The sequence below is a fragment of the Salvelinus fontinalis genome, chromosome 41 (assembly GCF_029448725.1).
Source record: "Salvelinus fontinalis isolate EN_2023a chromosome 41, ASM2944872v1, whole genome shotgun sequence".
NCBI lineage: Eukaryota > Metazoa > Chordata > Actinopteri > Salmoniformes > Salmonidae > Salvelinus > Salvelinus fontinalis.
Window position 1 is genome coordinate 24,058,885 of NC_074705.1, and position 20,993 is coordinate 24,079,877.

The 20,993-nt window shown below is 42.0% G+C and overlaps 1 protein-coding gene across 3 annotated transcripts in view; it reads right to left on the reverse strand.

Annotated features, from left to right (window-relative positions):
* The window catches only part of LOC129840479 (collagen alpha-1(XVIII) chain-like), a 116,612-nt gene that overhangs the window by 28,632 nt on the left and 66,987 nt on the right, over positions 1-20,993 (reverse strand). For all 3 annotated transcript variants that reach the window (XM_055908395.1, XM_055908394.1, XM_055908393.1), the window contains 12 exons: positions 19,912-19,956; positions 7,091-7,213; positions 6,840-6,911; positions 6,724-6,750; positions 6,526-6,624; positions 6,371-6,406; positions 5,829-5,912; positions 5,704-5,733; positions 5,586-5,621; positions 4,725-4,784; positions 4,549-4,626; positions 4,388-4,423 (listed from right to left, as the gene is read on the reverse strand). In XM_055908395.1, the coding sequence (XP_055764370.1) occupies positions 4,388-4,423; positions 4,549-4,626; positions 4,725-4,784; positions 5,586-5,621; positions 5,704-5,733; positions 5,829-5,912; positions 6,371-6,406; positions 6,526-6,624; positions 6,724-6,750; positions 6,840-6,911; positions 7,091-7,213; positions 19,912-19,956 (726 nt within the window). The remainder of the gene's footprint in view (positions 1-4,387; positions 4,424-4,548; positions 4,627-4,724; positions 4,785-5,585; positions 5,622-5,703; positions 5,734-5,828; positions 5,913-6,370; positions 6,407-6,525; positions 6,625-6,723; positions 6,751-6,839; positions 6,912-7,090; positions 7,214-19,911; positions 19,957-20,993) is intronic.

Genomic DNA, 20,993 nt, shown 5'->3' on the forward strand with positions numbered 1-20,993 from the left:
ATATAAATCTACCAGCTGGACCCTATAGAGACAGAGAAGAATATAAATCTACCAGATGGACCCTATAGTGACAGAACAATATAAATCTACCAGATGGACCCTATAGAGACAGAACAATATAAATCTACCAGCTGGACCCTATAGAGACAGAGAAGAATATAAATCTACCAGATGGACCCTATAGAGACAGAGAACAATATAAATCTACCAGCTGGACCATATAGAGACAGAGAAGAATATAAATACCAGCTGGACCATATAGTGACAGAACAATATAAATCTACCAGATGGACCCTATAGAGACAGAGAAGAATATAAATCTACTAGCTGGACCCTATAGAGACAGAACAATATAAATCTACCAGATGGACCCTATAGTGACAGAGAAGAATATAAATCTACCAGCTGGACCCTATAGTGACAGAGAAGAATATAGATCTACCAGATGGACCCTATAGAGACAGAGAACAATATACATCTACCAGCTGGACCCTATAGAGACAGAACAATATAAATCTACCAGCTGGACCCTATAGAGACATAACAATATAAATCTACCAGCTGGACCCTATAGAGACAGAACAATATAAATCTACCAGCTGGACCCTATAGTGACAGAGAAGAATATAAATCTACCAGCTGGACCCTATAGTGACAGAACAATATAAATCTACCAGCTGGACCCTATAGAGACAGAGAAGAATATAGATCTACCAGATGGACCCTATAGTGACAGAGAAGAGTATACATCTACCAGCTGGACCCTATAGAGACAGAGAACAATATACATCTACCAGCTGGACCCTATAGTGACAGAACAATATAAATCTACCAGCTGGACCCTATAGAGACAGAACAATATACATCTACCAGCTGGACCCTATAGTGACAGAACAATATAAATCTACCAGCTGGACCCTATAGAGACAGAGAAGAATATAAATCTACTAGATGGACCATATAGTGACAGAACAATATAAATCTACCAGATGGACCCTATAGAGACAGAATAATATAAATCTACCAGCTGGACCCTATAGAGACAGAACAATATAAATCTACCAGATGGACCCTATAGTGACAGAACAATATAAATCTACCAGATGGACCCTATAGAGACAGAACAATATAAATCTACAAGCTGGACCCTATAGAGACAGAGAAGAATATAAATCTACCAGATGGACCCTATAGAGACAGAGAACAATATAAATCTACCAGCTGGACCATATAGAGACAGAGAAGAATATAAATACCAGCTGGACCATATAGTGACAGAACAATATAAATCTACCAGCTGGACCCTATAGAGACAGAGAAGAATATAAATCTACTAGATGGACCATATAGTGACAGAACAATATAAATCTACCAGATGGACCCTATAGAGACAGAGAAGAATATAAATCTACTAGCTGGAAACAATATACATCTACCAGATGGACCCTATAGTGACAGAGAACAATATAAATCTACCAGCAGGACCCTATAGAGACAGAGAACAATATAAATCTACAAGCAGGACCCTATAGTGACAGAACAAAATCAATCTACCAGCTGGACCCTATAGAGACAGAGAACAATATAAATCTACCAGATGGACCCTATAGTGACAGAGAAGAATATAAATCTACCAGCTGAACCCTATAGAGACAGAGAAGAATATAAATCTACCAGATGGACCCTATAGAGACAGAGAAGAATATAAATCTACCAGATGGACCCTATAGAGACAGAGAACAATATAAATCTACCAGATGGACCCTATAGTGACAGAACAATATAAATCTACCAGATGGACCCTATAGTGACAGAACAATATAAATCTACCAGATGGACCCTATAGTGACAGAGAAGAATATAAATCTACCAGATGGACCCTATAGAGACAGAGAACAATATACATCTACCAGCTGGACCCTATAGTGAGAGAACAATATAAATCTACCAGCTGGACCCTATAGTGACAGAACAATATAAATCTACCAGCTGGACCCTATAGAGACAGAGAACAATATAAATCTACCAGATGGACACTATAGTGACAGAACAATATAAATCTACCAGCTGGACCCTATAGAGACAGAGAACAATATACATCTACCAGCTGGACCCTATAGAGACAGAACAATATAAATCTACCAGCTGGACCCTATAGAGACAGAACAATATAAATCTACCAGCTGGACCCTATAGAGACAGAACAATATAAATCTACCAGCTGGACCCTATAGGGACAGAGAAGAATATAAATCTACCAGCTGGACCCTATAGTGACAGAACAATATACATCTACCAGCTGGACCCTATAGAGACAGAGAAGAATATAAATCTACCAGATGGACCCTATAGAGACAGAGAACAATATAAATCTACCAGCTGGACCCTATAGTGACAGAGAAGAATATAAATCTACCAGCTGGACCCTATAGAGACAGAACAATATAAATCTACCAGATGGACCCTATAGAGACAGAGAAGAATATAAATCTACCAGATGGACCCTATAGAGACAGAGAACAATATACATCTACCAGCTGGACCCTATCGTGACAGAAGAATATAAATCTACTAGATGGACCATATAGTGACAGAACAATATAAATCTACCAGCTGGACCCTATAGAGACAGAGAACAATATACATCTACCAGCTGGACCCTATAGTGACAGAACAATATAAATCTACCAGCTGGACCCTATAGTGACAGAACAATATGCATCTACCAGCTGGACCCTATAGTGACAGAACAATATGCATCTACCAGCTGGACCCTACAGTGACAGAACAATATAAATCTACCAGCTGGACCCTATAGAGACAGAGAAGAATATAAATCTACCAGATGGACCCTATAGTGACAGAGAATAATATAAATCTACCAGCTGGACCCTATAGAGACAGAGAACAATATACATCTACCAGCTGGACCCTATAGTGACAGAACAATATAAATCTACCAGCTGGACCCTATAGAGACAGAGAAGAATATAAATCTACTAGCTGGACCCTATAGAGACAGAACAATATACATCTACAAGATGGACCCTATAGTGACAGAGAACAATATAAATCTACCAGCAGGACCCTATAGAGACAGAGAAGAATATAAATCTACCAGATGGACCCTATAGTGACAGAGAATAATATAAATCTACCAGCTGGACCCTATAGAGACAGAGAAGAATATAAATCTACTAGATGGACCATATAGTGACAGAACAATATAAATCTACCAGATGGACCCTATAGAGACAGAGAAGAATATAAATCTACTAGCTGGACCCTATAGAGACAGAACAATATACATCTACAAGATGGACCCTATAGTGACAGAGAACAATATAAATCTACCAGCAGGACCCTATAGAGACAGAGAACAATGTAAATCTACCAGATGGACCCTATAGTGACAGAGAATAATATAAATCTACCAGCTGGACCCTATAGTGACAGAGAAGAATATAAATCTACCAGCTGGACCCTATAGAGACAGAGAACAATATAAATCTACCAGATGGACCCTATAGAGACAGAGAACAATATAAATCTACCAGATGGACCCTATAGTGACAGAACAATATAAATCTACCAGCTGGACCCTATAGAGACAGAACAATATAAATCTACCAGCTGGACCCTATAGTGACAGAACAATATAAATCTACCAGCTGGACCCTATAGAGACAGAACAATATACATCTACCAGCTGGACCCTATAGTGACAGAACAATATAAATCTACCAGCTGGACCCTATAGAGACAGAGAAGAATATAAATCTACTAGATGGACCATATAGTGACAGAACAATATAAATCTACCAGATGGACCCTATAGAGACAGAGAAGAATATAAATCTACCAGCTGGACCATATAGAGACAGAACAATATAAATCTACCAGCTGGACCCTATAGTGACAGAACAATATAAATCTACCAGCTGAACCCTATAGAGACAGAGAATAATATAAATCTACCAGCTGGACCCTATAGAGACAGAGAACAATATAAATCTACCAGATGGACCCTATAGTGACAGAACAATATAAATTTACCAAATGGACCCTATAGTGACAGAACAATATAAATCTACCAGATGGACCCTATAGAGACAGAGAAGAATATAAATCTACTAGCTGGACCCTATAGAGACAGAACAATATACATCTACAAGCTGGACCCTATAGAGACAGAGAAGAATATAAATCTATCAGCTGGACCCTATGGAGACAGAGAACAATATAAATCTACCAGCTGGACCCTATAGAGACAGAGAACAATATAAATCTACCAGCTGGACCCTATAGAGACAGAACTATATACAGTACTTCCATGGTTATCGATGGCTAATCAGAAACAAAGCATCTGTTAAAGGAGAGTACTTACAGGAGGTCCCTCAGGTCCCGGGAGTCCCTTCTCTCCCTGCACACACAGAGGTCAAAGGGTATAAAAATGTTATGTGGCATGGCACATATAAAAGAGATGGACAAACATAATAACATATAGTATTTCTACAAACTATACATCTAGTGTGTGGTTTTTCGCACCGGTTGAGACCCCAGCCCTCCCAAGTACATGGGTCTTCCATCAGGCCCCATGATAATACCAGGTTCTCCTTTCTCCCCCTGGACAGGACACAGGGTGGAGACATGTCAATACTTCATGCAATTTTCCCTGTACTGTACAGAAAACAAGATATGAAGGAATTAAGTTATTACCAGACCTTAGCTGCGTATCCTGGCTGTCCAGGCTCTCCTGTATCTCCCTTTGGTCCCATAGGCCCCTACAGAAGAAGTTGTGATCAGTATAAATAACAACCTTGTGTGTGTATATTTTTAAAAGAGAGTTCCATTAACATGTTTTAGGCAGTTTTCAATATACAACTAGTGTATAAAATCATGTTTTAGGCAGTTTTCAATATACAACTAGTGTGTAAAATCATGTTTTAGGCAGTTTTCAACATACAACTAGTGTGTAAAATCATGTTTTAGGCAGTTTTCAACATACAACTAGTGTATAAAATCATGTTTTAGGCAGTTTTCAACATACAACTAGTGTATAAAATCATGTTTTAGGCAGTTTTCAACATACAACTAGTGTATAAAATCATGTTTTAGGCAGTTTTCAACATACAACTAGTAGGCCGTACAGCATTGTTTTTTGAAATATTAGGGAGCACTATTAAGGTGTTTCAACTGTGAAATATCTTTATTTTTATTTTTCCATTAACATGTTATAAAATAGTTTTTGGCGCAATCTCCAACATACATCTAGTACAGAACTGTGGTCCCGTGTGGCTCAGTTGGTAGAGCATGGCGCTTGCAACGCCAGGGTTGTGGGTTCAATTCCCACGGGGGGACCAGGGTTCAATACCCACGGGGGGACCAGGATGAATATGTATGAACTTTCCAATTTGTAAGTCGCTCTGGATAAGAGCGTCTGCTAAATGACTTAAATGTAATGTAAAATGTAACTGTCCGTTACACTATTTGGTGTGTTTCAACTGTGAAATATCTTTAGAAACAGTAAAGGTAAATGTCTCCACTGTGTGTGTGTTCATTGGCAGTGTGATACTGATACGTACTGGGAATCCTGCCCGGCCGGGAAGACCTGGTCCTCCCTGGAGAAAAGGAAATAAGGGTTAGGCTGACTTTATAAAACATTATAAAACTGCCTGTAGAGTAACATAGTCAAATTCTCACCTGGCCTTGATTCCCAAGAACTCCATCAAACTACAACGAGACAGAGACAGGTAGGTCAGTTGTGTCACTGAAACATCACTATGATCCAGAGCAGACTAGACCGTACAGTACACAGCCACACTCACACTGCCTGAGGTCTGGTAGATCTGTCCCGGTGGGCCAGGGGCTCCTGGAGGTCCAGGGGGTCCCCCTTCACGTCCTGGCTCACCCTACAACACCACACACACAACAACATGAGAGCCGTGGGACAATCAATAGACGACTTATGCTACCGTTCAAAAGTTTGGCGTCATTTAGAAAACTCGTTGTTTTTGAAAGAAAAGCAAATCTTTTGTCCATTTAAAATAACATCAAATTGATCAGAAATACAGTGTAAACATAGTTAATGTTGTAAATTACTGTTGTAGCTGGAAATGGCAGATTTTTTTATGGAATATCTACATAGGCGTACAGAAGTCCATTATCAGCAACCATCACTCCTGTGTTCCAATGGCACGTTTTGTTAGCTAATCCAAATTGATCATTTTAAAAGGCGAATTGATCATTAGAAAACCCTTTTGCAATTGTGTTAGCACAGCTGAAAACTGTTGTGCTGATTAAAGAAGCAAAAAAATTAAATAAAAAAAATCAACCACCAAAATATGGTAATCAGGAGTAGGTAACTCACCCTTTCTCCTCTGTCTCCCCTCTCCCCTTTGTCTCCCTGTGTATACACAAGAAACAAAACAGAATAGGTTAGCGCACTTTGCGTGGGTTACTCTAAAGCCTAAGTAATGTTCTAATAGAGTCTGGGGAGGTGGCTGAGGGATAATGATCTTCTACCAATATTCCTGGGAATCCGTCCATCCCTGGTGTTCCATTCTGTCCTCTTGCTCCCTCGCTCCCCTTCTCTCCCGAAAGCCCAGGCAAACCAGATCTTCCCTGGATGATGACAGGAATACGGTAAGCATTGCTATATAACAAAGATATGGCCTCCAATCAAATTTAGCAATATATTCAAAGGGATTTCCTGGTTCTTACCGGAAGGCCAGCGATTCCGGGCGGACCCTGAAAAACAATGGATATGTGACTATGTATTAGTTGACGTGATCGTAAATGCAATCCAAATGATGAGTGGATGGCAATTTATAGATCACCTGTGGTCCTGGAATCCCTATCACTCCAGCAACACCATTGACCCCCGTCACTCCGGAACCCTCCCTGTCACCCTACACAGAGAGGACACAGATACAGTTCAAAAAAGACAATTCCACAAAAATATATGTCGTCAAATACACAGTATGTAGTCAATTTGGTAACAATTTGTATGAAGGGAGCTTTGGGGTGGGAGGTTAAGCTGTAGTTGATGTAGTCTGGGTGGGTGGCAGGAGTTGTGTACAGTACTCACATAACGCACGGGGTAGGAAGATCCGGGTGGTCCTGGAGGCCCAATCGGTCCCATGGGCCCAGGAAGCCCAGCCAAGCCCCCCTGCCCTGCCTGACCAGGCACTCCAGGGTCACCCTGAGAACCCTGGTGGTTAGGAGCGAAGAGGTGAGAGACAGAGAGAGAGAGATTGTAAATGTGTGTGTGTGTGTGTGTGTGCATGTGTGTGTAAAAATCAGCAGTCCATTTACATGTAGACATAATTGACACAGCATGCTAACAGACAAATAAAGAAGCATTCCACAAAATTGGAAACACATTTAAGCTGAATTATTACTATAACAAGCAATGTAAATCAATATTGAAAATAATAAAAAAAAACAATTATAAAAACCAATGACTGCATATAGTTTAGTTCCAATGTTAAACATCCAGACTGATGGTAAAATATCTTAAGCAACGACATGCTATTTAAGATGTTATGTCAGAAGTCAAACAAGCAAGCAAATGTTCCATTTGTCCTATAATGAACACACTGAGAATTTGAGTTTTTCTCAGTGAGTTGATTCCCCCACGTGATGAATGCAGCCCGAACCAAGGAACCAATAGTATGCAGTCGAAACCAAGGAACCAATAGCAAGAGACCCAGTAGTACCTGTGACCCATCACCTTCACTAAATATACTGGTCAAAAAGTTGGAGAAGGAGAAGAAGGCAGACAAAGAGTTTTACTAGAGGGAGACAAGCATAAGGGAGAAGATCTGTATCCGTGAGAAAACCCTCACCAACATCATGTTTAGACTATCGATCTCTAGGAGAAGTCCCACACCAACATCATGTTAAGACTATCGATCTCTAGGAGAAGTCCCACACCACCATCATGTTTAGACTATCGATCTCTAGGAGAAGTCCCACACCAACATCATGTTTAGACTATCGATCTCTAGGAGAAGTCCCACACCAACATCATGTTTAGACTATCGATCTCTAGGAGAAGTCCCACCACCATCATGTTTAGACTATCGATCTCTAGGAGAAGTCCCACCACCATCATGTTTAGACTATCGATCTCTAGGAGAAGTCCCACACCAACATCATGTTTAGACTATCGATCTCTAGGAGAAGTACATCACCAACATCATGTTTAGACTATCGATCTCTAGGAGAAGTCCCACACCAACATCATGTTTAGACTATCGATCTCTAGGAGAAGTACATCACCAACATCATGTTTAGACTATCGATCTCTAGGAGAAGTCCCACACCACCATCATGTTTAGACTATCGATCTCTAGGAGAAGTCCCACACCAACATCATGTTTAGACTATCGATCTCTAGGAGAAGTCCCACACCAACATCATGTTTAGACTATCGATCTCTAGGAGAAGTCCCACCACCAACATCATGTTTAGACTATCGATCTCTAGGAGAAGTACATCACCAACATCATGTTTAGACTATCGATCTCTAGAAGAAGTCCCACCACCAACATCATGTTTAGACTATCGATCTCTAGAAGTCCCACCACCAACATCATGTTTAGACTATCGATCTCTAGAAGAAGTCCCACCACCAACATCATGTTTAGACTATCGATCTCTAGGAGAAGTACATCACCAACATCATGTTTAGACTATCGATCTCTAGAAGAAGTCCCACACCAACATCATGTTTAGACTATTGATCTCTAGGAGAAGTCCCACCACCAACATCATGTTTAGACTATCGATCTCTAGGAGAAGTCCCACCACCAACATCATGTTTAGACTATCGATCTCTAGGAGAAGTACATCACCAACATCATGTTTAGACTATCGATCTCTAGAAGAAGTCCCACACCAACATCATGTTTAGACTATCGATCTCTAGAAGAAGTCCCACCACCATCATGTTTAGACTATCGATCTCTAGGAGAAGTCCCACCACCATCATGTTTAGACTATCGATCTCTAGGAGAAGTCCCACACCAACATCATGTTTAGACTATCGATCTCTAGAAGTCCACCACCAACATCATGTTTAAACTATTGATCTCTAGGAGAAGTCCCACACCAACATCATGTTTAGACTATCGATCTCTAGGAGAAGTCCCACCACCATCATGTTTAGACTATCGATCTCTAGGAGAAGTCCCACCACCATCATGTTTAGACTATCGATCTCTAGGAGAAGTCCACCACCAACATCATGTTTAAACTATTGATCTCTAGGAGAAGTCCCACACCAACATCATGTTTAGACTATCGATCTCTAGAAGAAGTCCCACCACCATCATGTTTAGACTATCGATCTCTAGGAGAAGTCCCACACCAACATCATGTTTAGACTATCGATCTCTAGGAGAAGTCCCACACCAACATCATGTTTAGACTATCGATCTCTAGGAGAAGTCCCACACCAACATCATGTTTAGACTATCGATCTCTAGGAGAAGTCCCACACCAACATCATGTTTAGACTATCGATCTCTAGGAGAAGTCCCACCACCAACATCATGTTTAGACTATCGATCTCTAGGAGAAGTCCCACCACCAACATCATGTTTAGACTATCGATCTCTAGGAGAAGTCCCACACCAACATCATGTTTAGACTATCGATCTCTAGGAGAAGTCCCACACCAACATCATGTTTAGACTATCGATCTCTAGGAGAAGTCCCACACCAACATCATGTTTAGACTATCGATCTCTAGGAGAAGTCCCACACCAACAACATGTTTAGACTATCGATCTCTAGGAGAAGTCCCACACCAACATCATGTTTAGACTATCGATCTCTAGGAGAAGTCCCACACCAACATCATGTTTAGACTATCGATCTCTAGGAGAAGTCCCCCACCAACATCATGTTTAGACTATCGATCTCTAGGAGAAGTCCCACCACCAACATCATGTTTAGACTATCGATCTCTAGAAGAAGTCCCACCACCAACATCATGTTTAGACTATCGATCTCTAGGAGAAGTACATCACCAACATCATGTTTAGACTATCGATCTCTAGAAGAAGTCCCACACCAACATCATGTTTAGACTATTGATCTCTAGGAGAAGTCCCACCACCAACATCATGTTTAGACTATCGATCTCTAGGAGAAGTCCCACCACCAACATCATGTTTAGACTATCGATCTCTAGGAGAAGTAAATCACCAACATCATGTTTAGACTATCGATCTCTAGAAGAAGTCCCACACCAACATCATGTTTAGACTATCGATCTCTAGAAGAAGTCCCACCACCATCATGTTTAGACTATCGATCTCTAGGAGAAGTCCCACCACCATCATGTTTAGACTATCGATCTCTAGGAGAAGTCCCACACCAACATCATGTTTAGACTATCGATCTCTAGAAGTCCACCACCAACATCATGTTTAAACTATTGATCTCTAGGAGAAGTCCCACACCAACATCATGTTTAGACTATCGATCTCTAGGAGAAGTCCCACCACCATCATGTTTAGACTATCGATCTCTAGGAGAAGTCCCACCACCATCATGTTTAGACTATCGATCTCTAGGAGAAGTCCACCACCAACATCATGTTTAAACTATTGATCTCTAGGAGAAGTCCCACACCAACATCATGTTTAGACTATCGATCTCTAGAAGAAGTCCCACCACCATCATGTTTAGACTATCGATCTCTAGGAGAAGTCCCACACCAACATCATGTTTAGACTATCGATCTCTAGGAGAAGTCCCACACCAACATCATGTTTAGACTATCGATCTCTAGGAGAAGTCCCACACCAACATCATGTTTAGACTATCGATCTCTAGGAGAAGTCCCACACCAACATCATGTTTAGACTATCGATCTCTAGGAGAAGTCCCACCACCAACATCATGTTTAGACTATCGATCTCTAGGAGAAGTCCCACCACCAACATCATGTTTAGACTATCGATCTCTAGGAGAAGTCCCACACCAACATCATGTTTAGACTATCGATCTCTAGGAGAAGTCCCACACCAACATCATGTTTAGACTATCGATCTCTAGGAGAAGTCCCACACCAACATCATGTTTAGACTATCGATCTCTAGGAGAAGTCCCACACCAACAACATGTTTAGACTATCGATCTCTAGGAGAAGTCCCACACCAACATCATGTTTAGACTATCGATCTCTAGGAGAAGTCCCACACCAACATCATGTTTAGACTATCGATCTCTAGGAGAAGTCCCCCACCAACATCATGTTTAGACTATCGATCTCTAGGAGAAGTCCCACACCAACATCATGTTTAGACTATCGATCTCTAGGAGAAGTCCCACACCAACATCATGTTTAGACTATCGATCTCTAGAAGAAGTCCCACCACCAACATCATGTTTAGACTATCGATCTCTAGAAGAAGTCCCACCATCAACATCATGTTTAGACTATCGATCTCTAGGAGAAGTCCCACACCACATCATGTTTAGACTATCGATCTCTAGGAGAAGTACATCACCAACATCATGTTTAGACTATCGATCTCTAGGAGAAGTCCCACCACCAACATCATGTTTAGACTATCGATCTCTAGGAGAAGTCCCACACCAACATCATGTTTAGACTATCGATCTCTAGGAGAAGTCCATCACCAACATCATGTTTAGACTATCGATCGCTAGGAGAAGTCCATCACCAACATCATGTTTAGACTATCGATCTCTAGGAGAAGTCCCACACCAACATCATGTTTAGACTATCGATCTCTAGGAGAAGTCCATCACCAACATCATGTTTAGACTATCGATCGCTAGGAGAAGTCCATCACCAACATCATGTTTAGACTATCGATCTCTAGGAGAAGTCCCACACCAACATCATGTTTAGACTATCGATCTCTAGGAGAAGTACATCACCAACATCATGTTTAGACTATCGTTCTCTAGAAGAAGTCCCACACCAACATCATGTTTAGACTATCGATCTCTAGGAGAAGTCCCACACCAACATCATGTTTAGACTATCGATCTCTAGAAGAAGTCCCACCACCAACATCATGTTTAGACTATCGATCTCTAGGAGAAGTCCCCCACCAACATCATGTTTAGACTATCGATCTCTAGGAGAAGTCCCACACCAACATCATGTTTAGACTATCGATCTCTAGGAGAAGTCCCACACCAACATCATGTTTAGACTATCGATCTCTAGGAGAAGTCCCACACCAACATCATGTTTAGACTATCGATCTCTAGAAGAAGTCCCACCACCAACATCATGTTTAGACTATCGATCTCTAGAAGAAGTCCCACCATCAACATCATGTTTAGACTATCGATCTCTAGGAGAAGTCCCACACCACATCATGTTTAGACTATCGATCTCTAGGAGAAGTACATCACCAACATCATGTTTAGACTATCGATCTCTAGGAGAAGTCCCACCACCAACATCATGTTTAGACTATCGATCTCTAGGAGAAGTCCCACACCAACATCATGTTTAGACTATCGATCTCTAGGAGAAGTCCATCACCAACATCATGTTTAGACTATCGATCTCTAGGAGAAGTCCATCACCAACATCATGTTTAGACTATCGATCTCTAGGAGAAGTCCCACACCAACATCATGTTTAGACTATCGATCTCTAGAAGAAGTCCCACCACCAACATCATGTTTAGACTATCGATCTCTAGGAGAAGTCCCACACCAACATCATGTTTAGACTATCGATCTCTAGGAGAAGTCCCACACCAACATCATGTTTAGACTATCGATCTCTAGGAGAAGTCCCACCACCAACATCATGTTTAGACTATCGATCTCTAGGAGAAGTACATCACCAACATCATGTTTAGACTATCGATCTCTAGAAGAAGTCCCACCACCAACATCATGTTTAGACTATCGATCTCTAGAAGTCCCACCACCAACATCATGTTTAGACTATCGATCTCTAGAAGAAGTCCCACCACCAACATCATGTTTAGACTATCGATCTCTAGGAGAAGTACATCACCAACATCATGTTTAGACTATTGATCTCTAGAAGAAGTCCCACACCAACATCATGTTTAGACTATTGATCTCTAGGAGAAGTCCCACCACCAACATCATGTTTAGACTATCGATCTCTAGGAGAAGTCCCACCACCATCATGTATAGACTATCGATCTCTAGGAGAAGTCCCACCACCATCCTGTTTAGACTATCGATCTCTAGGAGAAGTCCACCACCAACATCATGTTTAAACTATTGATCTCTAGGAGAAGTCCCACACCAACATCATGTTTAGACTATCGATCTCTAGAAGAAGTCCCACCACCATCATGTTTAGACTATCGATCTCTAGGAGAAGTCCCACACCAACATCATGTTTAGACTATCGATCTCTAGGAGAAGTCCCACACCAACATCATGTTTAGACTATCGATCTCTAGGAGAAGTCCCACACCAACATCATGTTTAGACTATCGATCTCTAGGAGAAGTCCCACACCAACATCATGTTTAGACTATCGATCTCTAGGAGAAGTCCCACCACCAACATCATGTTTAGACTATCGATCTCTAGGAGAAGTCCCACCACCAACATCATGTTTAGACTATCGATCTCTAGGAGAAGTCCCACACCAACATCATGTTTAGACTATCGATCTCTAGGAGAAGTCCCACACCAACATCATGTTTAGACTATCGATCTCTAGGAGAAGTCCCACACCAACATCATGTTTAGACTATCGATCTCTAGGAGAAGTCCCACACCAACAACATGTTTAGACTATCGATCTCTAGGAGAAGTCCCACACCAACAACATGTTTAGACTATCGATCTCTAGGAGAAGTCCCACCACCAACATCATGTTTAGACTATCGATCTCTAGGAGAAGTCCCCCACCAACATCATGTTTAGACTATCGATCTCTAGGAGAAGTCCCACACCAACATCATGTTTAGACTATCGATCTCTAGGAGAAGTCCCACACCAACATCATGTTTAGACTATCGATCTCTAGGAGAAGTCCCACACCAACATCATGTTTAGACTATCGATCTCTAGAAGAAGTCCCACCACCAACATCATGTTTAGACTATCGATTTCTAGAAGAAGTACCACCATCAACATCATGTTTAGACTATCGATCTCTAGGAGAAGTCCCACACCACATCATGTTTAGACTATCGATCTCTAGGAGAAGTACATCACCAACATCATGTTTAGAGTATCGATCTCTAGGAGAAGTCCCACCACCAACATCATGTTTAGACTATCGATCTCTAGGAGAAGTCCCACACCAACATCATGTTTAGACTATCGATCTCTAGGAGAAGTCCCACCACCATCCTGTTTAGACTATCGATCTCTAGGAAAAGTCCACCACCAACATCATGTTTAAACTATTGATCTCTAGGAGAAGTCCCACACCAACATCATGTTTAGACTATCGATCTCTAGAAGAAGTCCCACCACCATCATGTTTAGACTATCGATCTCTAGGAGAAGTCCCACACCAACATCATGTTTAGACTATCGATCTCTAGGAGAAGTCCCACACCAACATCATGTTTAGACTATCGATCTCTAGGAGAAGTCCCACACCAACATCATGTTTAGACTATCGATCTCTAGGAGAAGTCCCACACCAACATCATGTTTAGACTATCGATCTCTAGGAGAAGTCCCACCACCAACATCATGTTTAGACTATCGATCTCTAGGAGAAGTCCCACCACCAACATCATGTTTAGACTATCGATCTCTAGGAGAAGTCCCACACCAACATCATGTTTAGACTATCGATCTCTAGGAGAAGTCCCACACCAACATCATGTTTAGACTATCGATCTCTAGGAGAAGTCCCACACCAACATCATGTTTAGACTATCGATCTCTAGGAGAAGTCCCACACCAACAACATGTTTAGACTATCGATCTCTAGGAGAAGTCCCACACCAACAACATGTTTAGACTATCGATCTCTAGGAGAAGTCCCACCACCAACATCATGTTTAGACTATCGATCTCTAGGAGAAGTCCCCCACCAACATCATGTTTAGACTATCGATCTCTAGGAGAAGTCCCACACCAACATCATGTTTAGACTATCGATCTCTAGGAGAAGTCCCACACCAACATCATGTTTAGACTATCGATCTCTAGGAGAAGTCCCACACCAACATCATGTTTAGACTATCGATCTCTAGAAGAAGTCCCACCACCAACATCATGTTTAGACTATCGATCTCTAGGAGAAGTCCCACACCAACATCATGTTTAGACTATCGATCTCTAGGAGAAGTCCCACACCAACATCATGTTTAGACTATCGATCTCTAGGAGAAGTCCCACACCAACATCATGTTTAGACTATCGATCTCTAGGAGAAGTCCCACCACCAACATCATGTTTAGACTATCGATCTCTAGGAGAAGTCCCACCACCAACATCATGTTTAGACTATCGATCTCTAGGAGAAGTCCCACACCAACATCATGTTTAGACTATCGATCTCTAGGAGAAGTCCCACACCAACATCATGTTTAGACTATCGATCTCTAGGAGAAGTCCCACACCAACATCATGTTTAGACTATCGATCTCTAGGAGAAGTCCCACACCAACAACATGTTTAGACTATCGATCTCTAGGAGAAGTCCCACACCAACAACATGTTTAGACTATCGATCTCTAGGAGAAGTCCCACCACCAACATCATGTTTAGACTATCGATCTCTAGGAGAAGTCCCCCACCAACATCATGTTTAGACTATCGATCTCTAGGAGAAGTCCCACACCAACATCATGTTTAGACTATCGATCTCTAGGAGAAGTCCCACACCAACATCATGTTTAGACTATCGATCTCTAGGAGAAGTCCCACACCAACATCATGTTTAGACTATCGATCTCTAGAAGAAGTCCCACCACCAACATCATGTTTAGACTATCGATTTCTAGAAGAAGTCCCACCATCAACATCATGTTTAGACTATCGATCTCTAGGAGAAGTCCCACACCACATCATGTTTAGACTATCGATCTCTAGGAGAAGTACATCACCAACATCATGTTTAGAGTATCGATCTCTAGGAGAAGTCCCACCACCAACATCATGTTTAGACTATCGATCTCTAGGAGAAGTCCCACACCAACATCATGTTTAGACTATCGATCTCTAGGAGAAGTCCCACCACCATCCTGTTTAGACTATCGATCTCTAGGAAAAGTCCACCACCAACATCATGTTTAAACTATTGATCTCTAGGAGAAGTCCCACACCAACATCATGTTTAGACTATCGATCTCTAGAAGAAGTCCCACCACCATCATGTTTAGACTATCGATCTCTAGGAGAAGTCCCACACCAACATCATGTTTAGACTATCGATCTCTAGGAGAAGTCCCACACCAACATCATGTTTAGACTATCGATCTCTAGGAGAAGTCCCACACCAACATCATGTTTAGACTATCGATCTCTAGGAGAAGTCCCACACCAACATCATGTTTAGACTATCGATCTCTAGGAGAAGTCCCACCACCAACATCATGTTTAGACTATCGATCTCTAGGAGAAGTCCCACCACCAACATCATGTTTAGACTATCGATCTCTAGGAGAAGTCCCACACCAACATCATGTTTAGACTATCGATCTCTAGGAGAAGTCCCACACCAACATCATGTTTAGACTATCGATCTCTAGGAGAAGTCCCACACCAACATCATGTTTAGACTATCGATCTCTAGGAGAAGTCCCACACCAACAACATGTTTAGACTATCGATCTCTAGGAGAAGTCCCACACCAACAACATGTTTAGACTATCGATCTCTAGGAGAAGTCCCACCACCAACATCATGTTTAGACTATCGATCTCTAGGAGAAGTCCCCCACCAACATCATGTTTAGACTATCGATCTCTAGGAGAAGTCCCACACCAACATCATGTTTAGACTATCGATCTCTAGGAGAAGTCCCACACCAACATCATGTTTAGACTATCGATCTCTAGGAGAAGTCCCACACCAACATCATGTTTAGACTATCGATCTCTAGAAGAAGTCCCACCACCAACATCATGTTTAGACTATCGATCTCTAGAAGAAGTCCCACCATCAACATCATGTTTAGACTATCGATCTCTAGGAGAAGTCCCACACCACATCATGTTTAGACTATCGATCTCTAGGAGAAGTACATCACCAACATCATGTTTAGACTATCGATCTCTAGGAGAAGTCCCACCACCAACATCATGTTTAGACTATCGATCTCTAGGAGAAGTCCCACACCAACATCATGTTTAGACTATCGATCTCTAGGAGAAGTCCCACCACCATCCTGTTTAGACTATCGATCTCTAGGAGAAGTCCACCACCAACATCATGTTTAAACTATTGATCTCTAGGAGAAGTCCCACACCAACATCATGTTTAGACTATCGATCTCTAGAAGAAGTCCCACCACCATCATGTTTAGACTATCGATCTCTAGGAGAAGTCCCACACCAACATCATGTTTAGACTATCGATCTCTAGGAGAAGTCCCACACCAACATCATGTTTAGACTATCGATCTCTAGGAGAAGTCCCACACCAACATCATGTTTAGACTATCGATCTCTAGGAGAAGTCCCACACCAACATCATGTTTAGACTATCGATCTCTAGGAGAAGTCCCACCACCAACATCATGTTTAGACTATCGATCTCTAGGAGAAGTCCCACCACCAACATCATGTTTAGACTATCGATCTCTAGGAGAAGTCCCACACCAACATCATGTTTAGACTATCGATCTCTAGGAGAAGTCCCACACCAACATCATGTTTAGACTATCGATCTCTAGGAGAAGTCCCACACCAACATCATGTTTAGACTATCGATCTCTAGGAGAAGTCCCACACCAACAACATGTTTAGACTATCGATCTCTAGGAGAAGTCCCACACCAACAACATGTTTAGACTATCGATCTCTAGGAGAAGTCCCACCACCAACATCATGTTTAGACTATCGATCTCTAGGAGAAGTCCCCCACCAACATCATGTTTAGACTATCGATCTCTAGGAGAAGTCCCACACCAACATCATGTTTAGACTATCGATCTCTAGGAGAAGTCCCACACCAACATCATGTTTAGACTATCGATCTCTAGGAGAAGTCCCACACCAACATCATGTTTAGACTATCGATCTCTAGAAGAAGTCCCACCACCAACATCATGTTTAGACTATCGATCTCTAGAAGAAGTCCCACCATCAACATCATGTTTAGACTATCGATCTCTAGGAGAAGTCCCACACCACATCATGTTTAGACTATCGATCTCTAGGAGAAGTACATCACCAACATCATGTTTAGACTATCGATCTCTAGGAGAAGTCCCACCACCAACATCATGTTTAGACTATCGATCTCTAGGAGAAGTCCCACACCAACATCATGTTTAGACTATCGATCTCTAGGAGAAGTCCCACCACCATCCTGTTTAGACTATCGATCTCTAGGAGAAGTCCACCACCAACATCATGTTTAAACTATTGATCTCTAGGAGAAGTCCCACACCAACATCATGTTTAGACTATCGATCTCTAGAAGAAGTCCCACCACCATCATGTTTAGACTATCGATCTCTAGGAGAAGTCCCACACCAACATCATGTTTAGACTATCGATCTCTAGGAGAAGTCCCACACCAACATCATGTTTAGACTATCGATCTCTAGGAGAAGTCCCACACCAACATCATGTTTAGACTATCGATCTCTAGGAGAAGTCCCACACCAACATCATGTTTAGACTATCGATCTCTAGGAGAAGTCCCACCACCAACATCATGTTTAGACTATCGATCTCTAGGAGAAGTCCCACCACCAACATCATGTTTAGACTATCGATCTCTAGGAGAAGTCCCACACCAACATCATGTTTAGACTATCGATCTCTAGGAGAAGTCCCACACCAACATCATGTTTAGACTATCGATCTCTAGGAGAAGTCCCACACCAACATCATGTTTAGACTATCGATCTCTAGGAGAAGTCCCACACCAACAACATGTTTAGACTATCGATCTCTAGGAGAAGTCCCACACCAACAACATGTTTAGACTATCGATCTCTAGGAGAAGTCCCACCACCAACATCATGTTTAGACTATCGATCTCTAGGAGAAGTCCCCCACCAACATCATGTTTAGACTATCGATCTCTAGGAGAAGTCCCACACCAACATCATGTTTAGACTATCGATCTCTAGGAGAAGTCCCACACCAACATCATGTTTAGACTATCGATCTCTAGGAGAAGTCCCACACCAACATCATGTTTAGACTATCGATCTCTAGAAGAAGTCCCACCACCAACATCATGTTTAGACTATCGATCTCTAGAAGAAGTCCCACCATCAACATCATGTTTAGACTATCGATCTCTAGGAGAAGTCCCACACCACATCATGTTTAGACTATCGATCTCTAGGAGAAGTACATCACCAACATCATGTTTAGACTATCGATCTCTAGGAGAAGTCCCACCACCAACATCATGTTTAGACTATCGATCTCTAGGAGAAGTCCCACACCAACATCATGTTTAGACTATCGATCTCTAGGAGAAGTCCATCACCAACATCATGTTTAGACTATCGATCTCTAGGAGAAGTCCATCACCAACATCATGTTTAGACTATCGATCTCTAAGAGAAGTCCCACACCAACATCATGTTTAGACTATCGATCTCTAGAAGAAGTCCCACCACCAACATCATGTTTAGACTATCGATCTCTAGGAGAAGTCCCACACCAAACAGCACCAAAGAAACAAGGTCAAAGTGAAAATAGCTATATATTCATATTTAAGATTAGAGGTGGGATAGTATGGGTGTATTTCAGAGCTCACCTTCTCTCCACTGGGCCCTGGAAGACCTAGATCACCAGCTTCTCCCTGCGGATGAGAGGGAGAGAAAGATGGGGAAAGAGAGATACAGAGAGAGAAAGAGACAATCATCTCAAAAGGATCCCTATACAAAGGTCCAGTTCTGTGTGTGCTGTATACAGTGATATATAAACTCAGCAAAAAAAGAAACGCCCCTTTTTCAGGACCCTGTCTTTCAAAGATAATTCGTAAAAATCCAAATAACTTCACAGATCTTCATTGTAAAGGGTTTAAACACTGTTTCCCATGCTTGTTCAATGAACCAAAAACAATTAATGCACCTGTAGAATGGTTGTTAAGACACTAACAGCTTACAGACGGTAGGCAATTAAGGTCACAGTTATGAAAACTTAGGACACTAAAGAGGCCTTTCTACTGACTCTGAAAAACACCAAAAGAAAGATGCCCAGAGTTCTTGCTCATCTGCGTGAACATGCCTTAGGCATGCTGTAAGGAGGCATGAGGACTGCAGATGTGGACCAGGGCAATAAATTGCAATGTCCGTACAGTGAGACGCCTAAGACAGCGCTACAGGGAGACAGGACGGACAGCAGATCGTCCTCGCAGTGGCAGACCACGTATAACAACACCTGCACAGGATCGGTACATCTGAACGTCACACTTGCGGGACAGGTACAGGATGGCAACAACAACTGCCCGAATTACACCAGGAATGCACAATCCCTCCATCAGTGCTCAGACTGTCCACAATAGGCTGAGGAAGCCTGGACTGAGGGCTTGTAGGCCTGTTGTAAGGCAGGTCCTCACCAGACATCACCGGCAACAACGTCGCCTATGGGCACAAACCCACCATCGCTGGACCAGACAGGACTGGCAAAAAGTGCTCTTCACTGACGAGTCGCGGTTTTGTTTCACCAGGGATGATGGTCGGATTCGCGTTTATCGTCGAAGGAATGAGTGTTACACCGAGGCCTGTACTCTGGAATGGGATCGATTTGGAGGTGAAGAGTCCGTCATGGTCTGTGGCGGTGTGTCACAGCATCATCGGACTGAGCTTGTTGTCATTGCAGGCAATCTTAACCTGT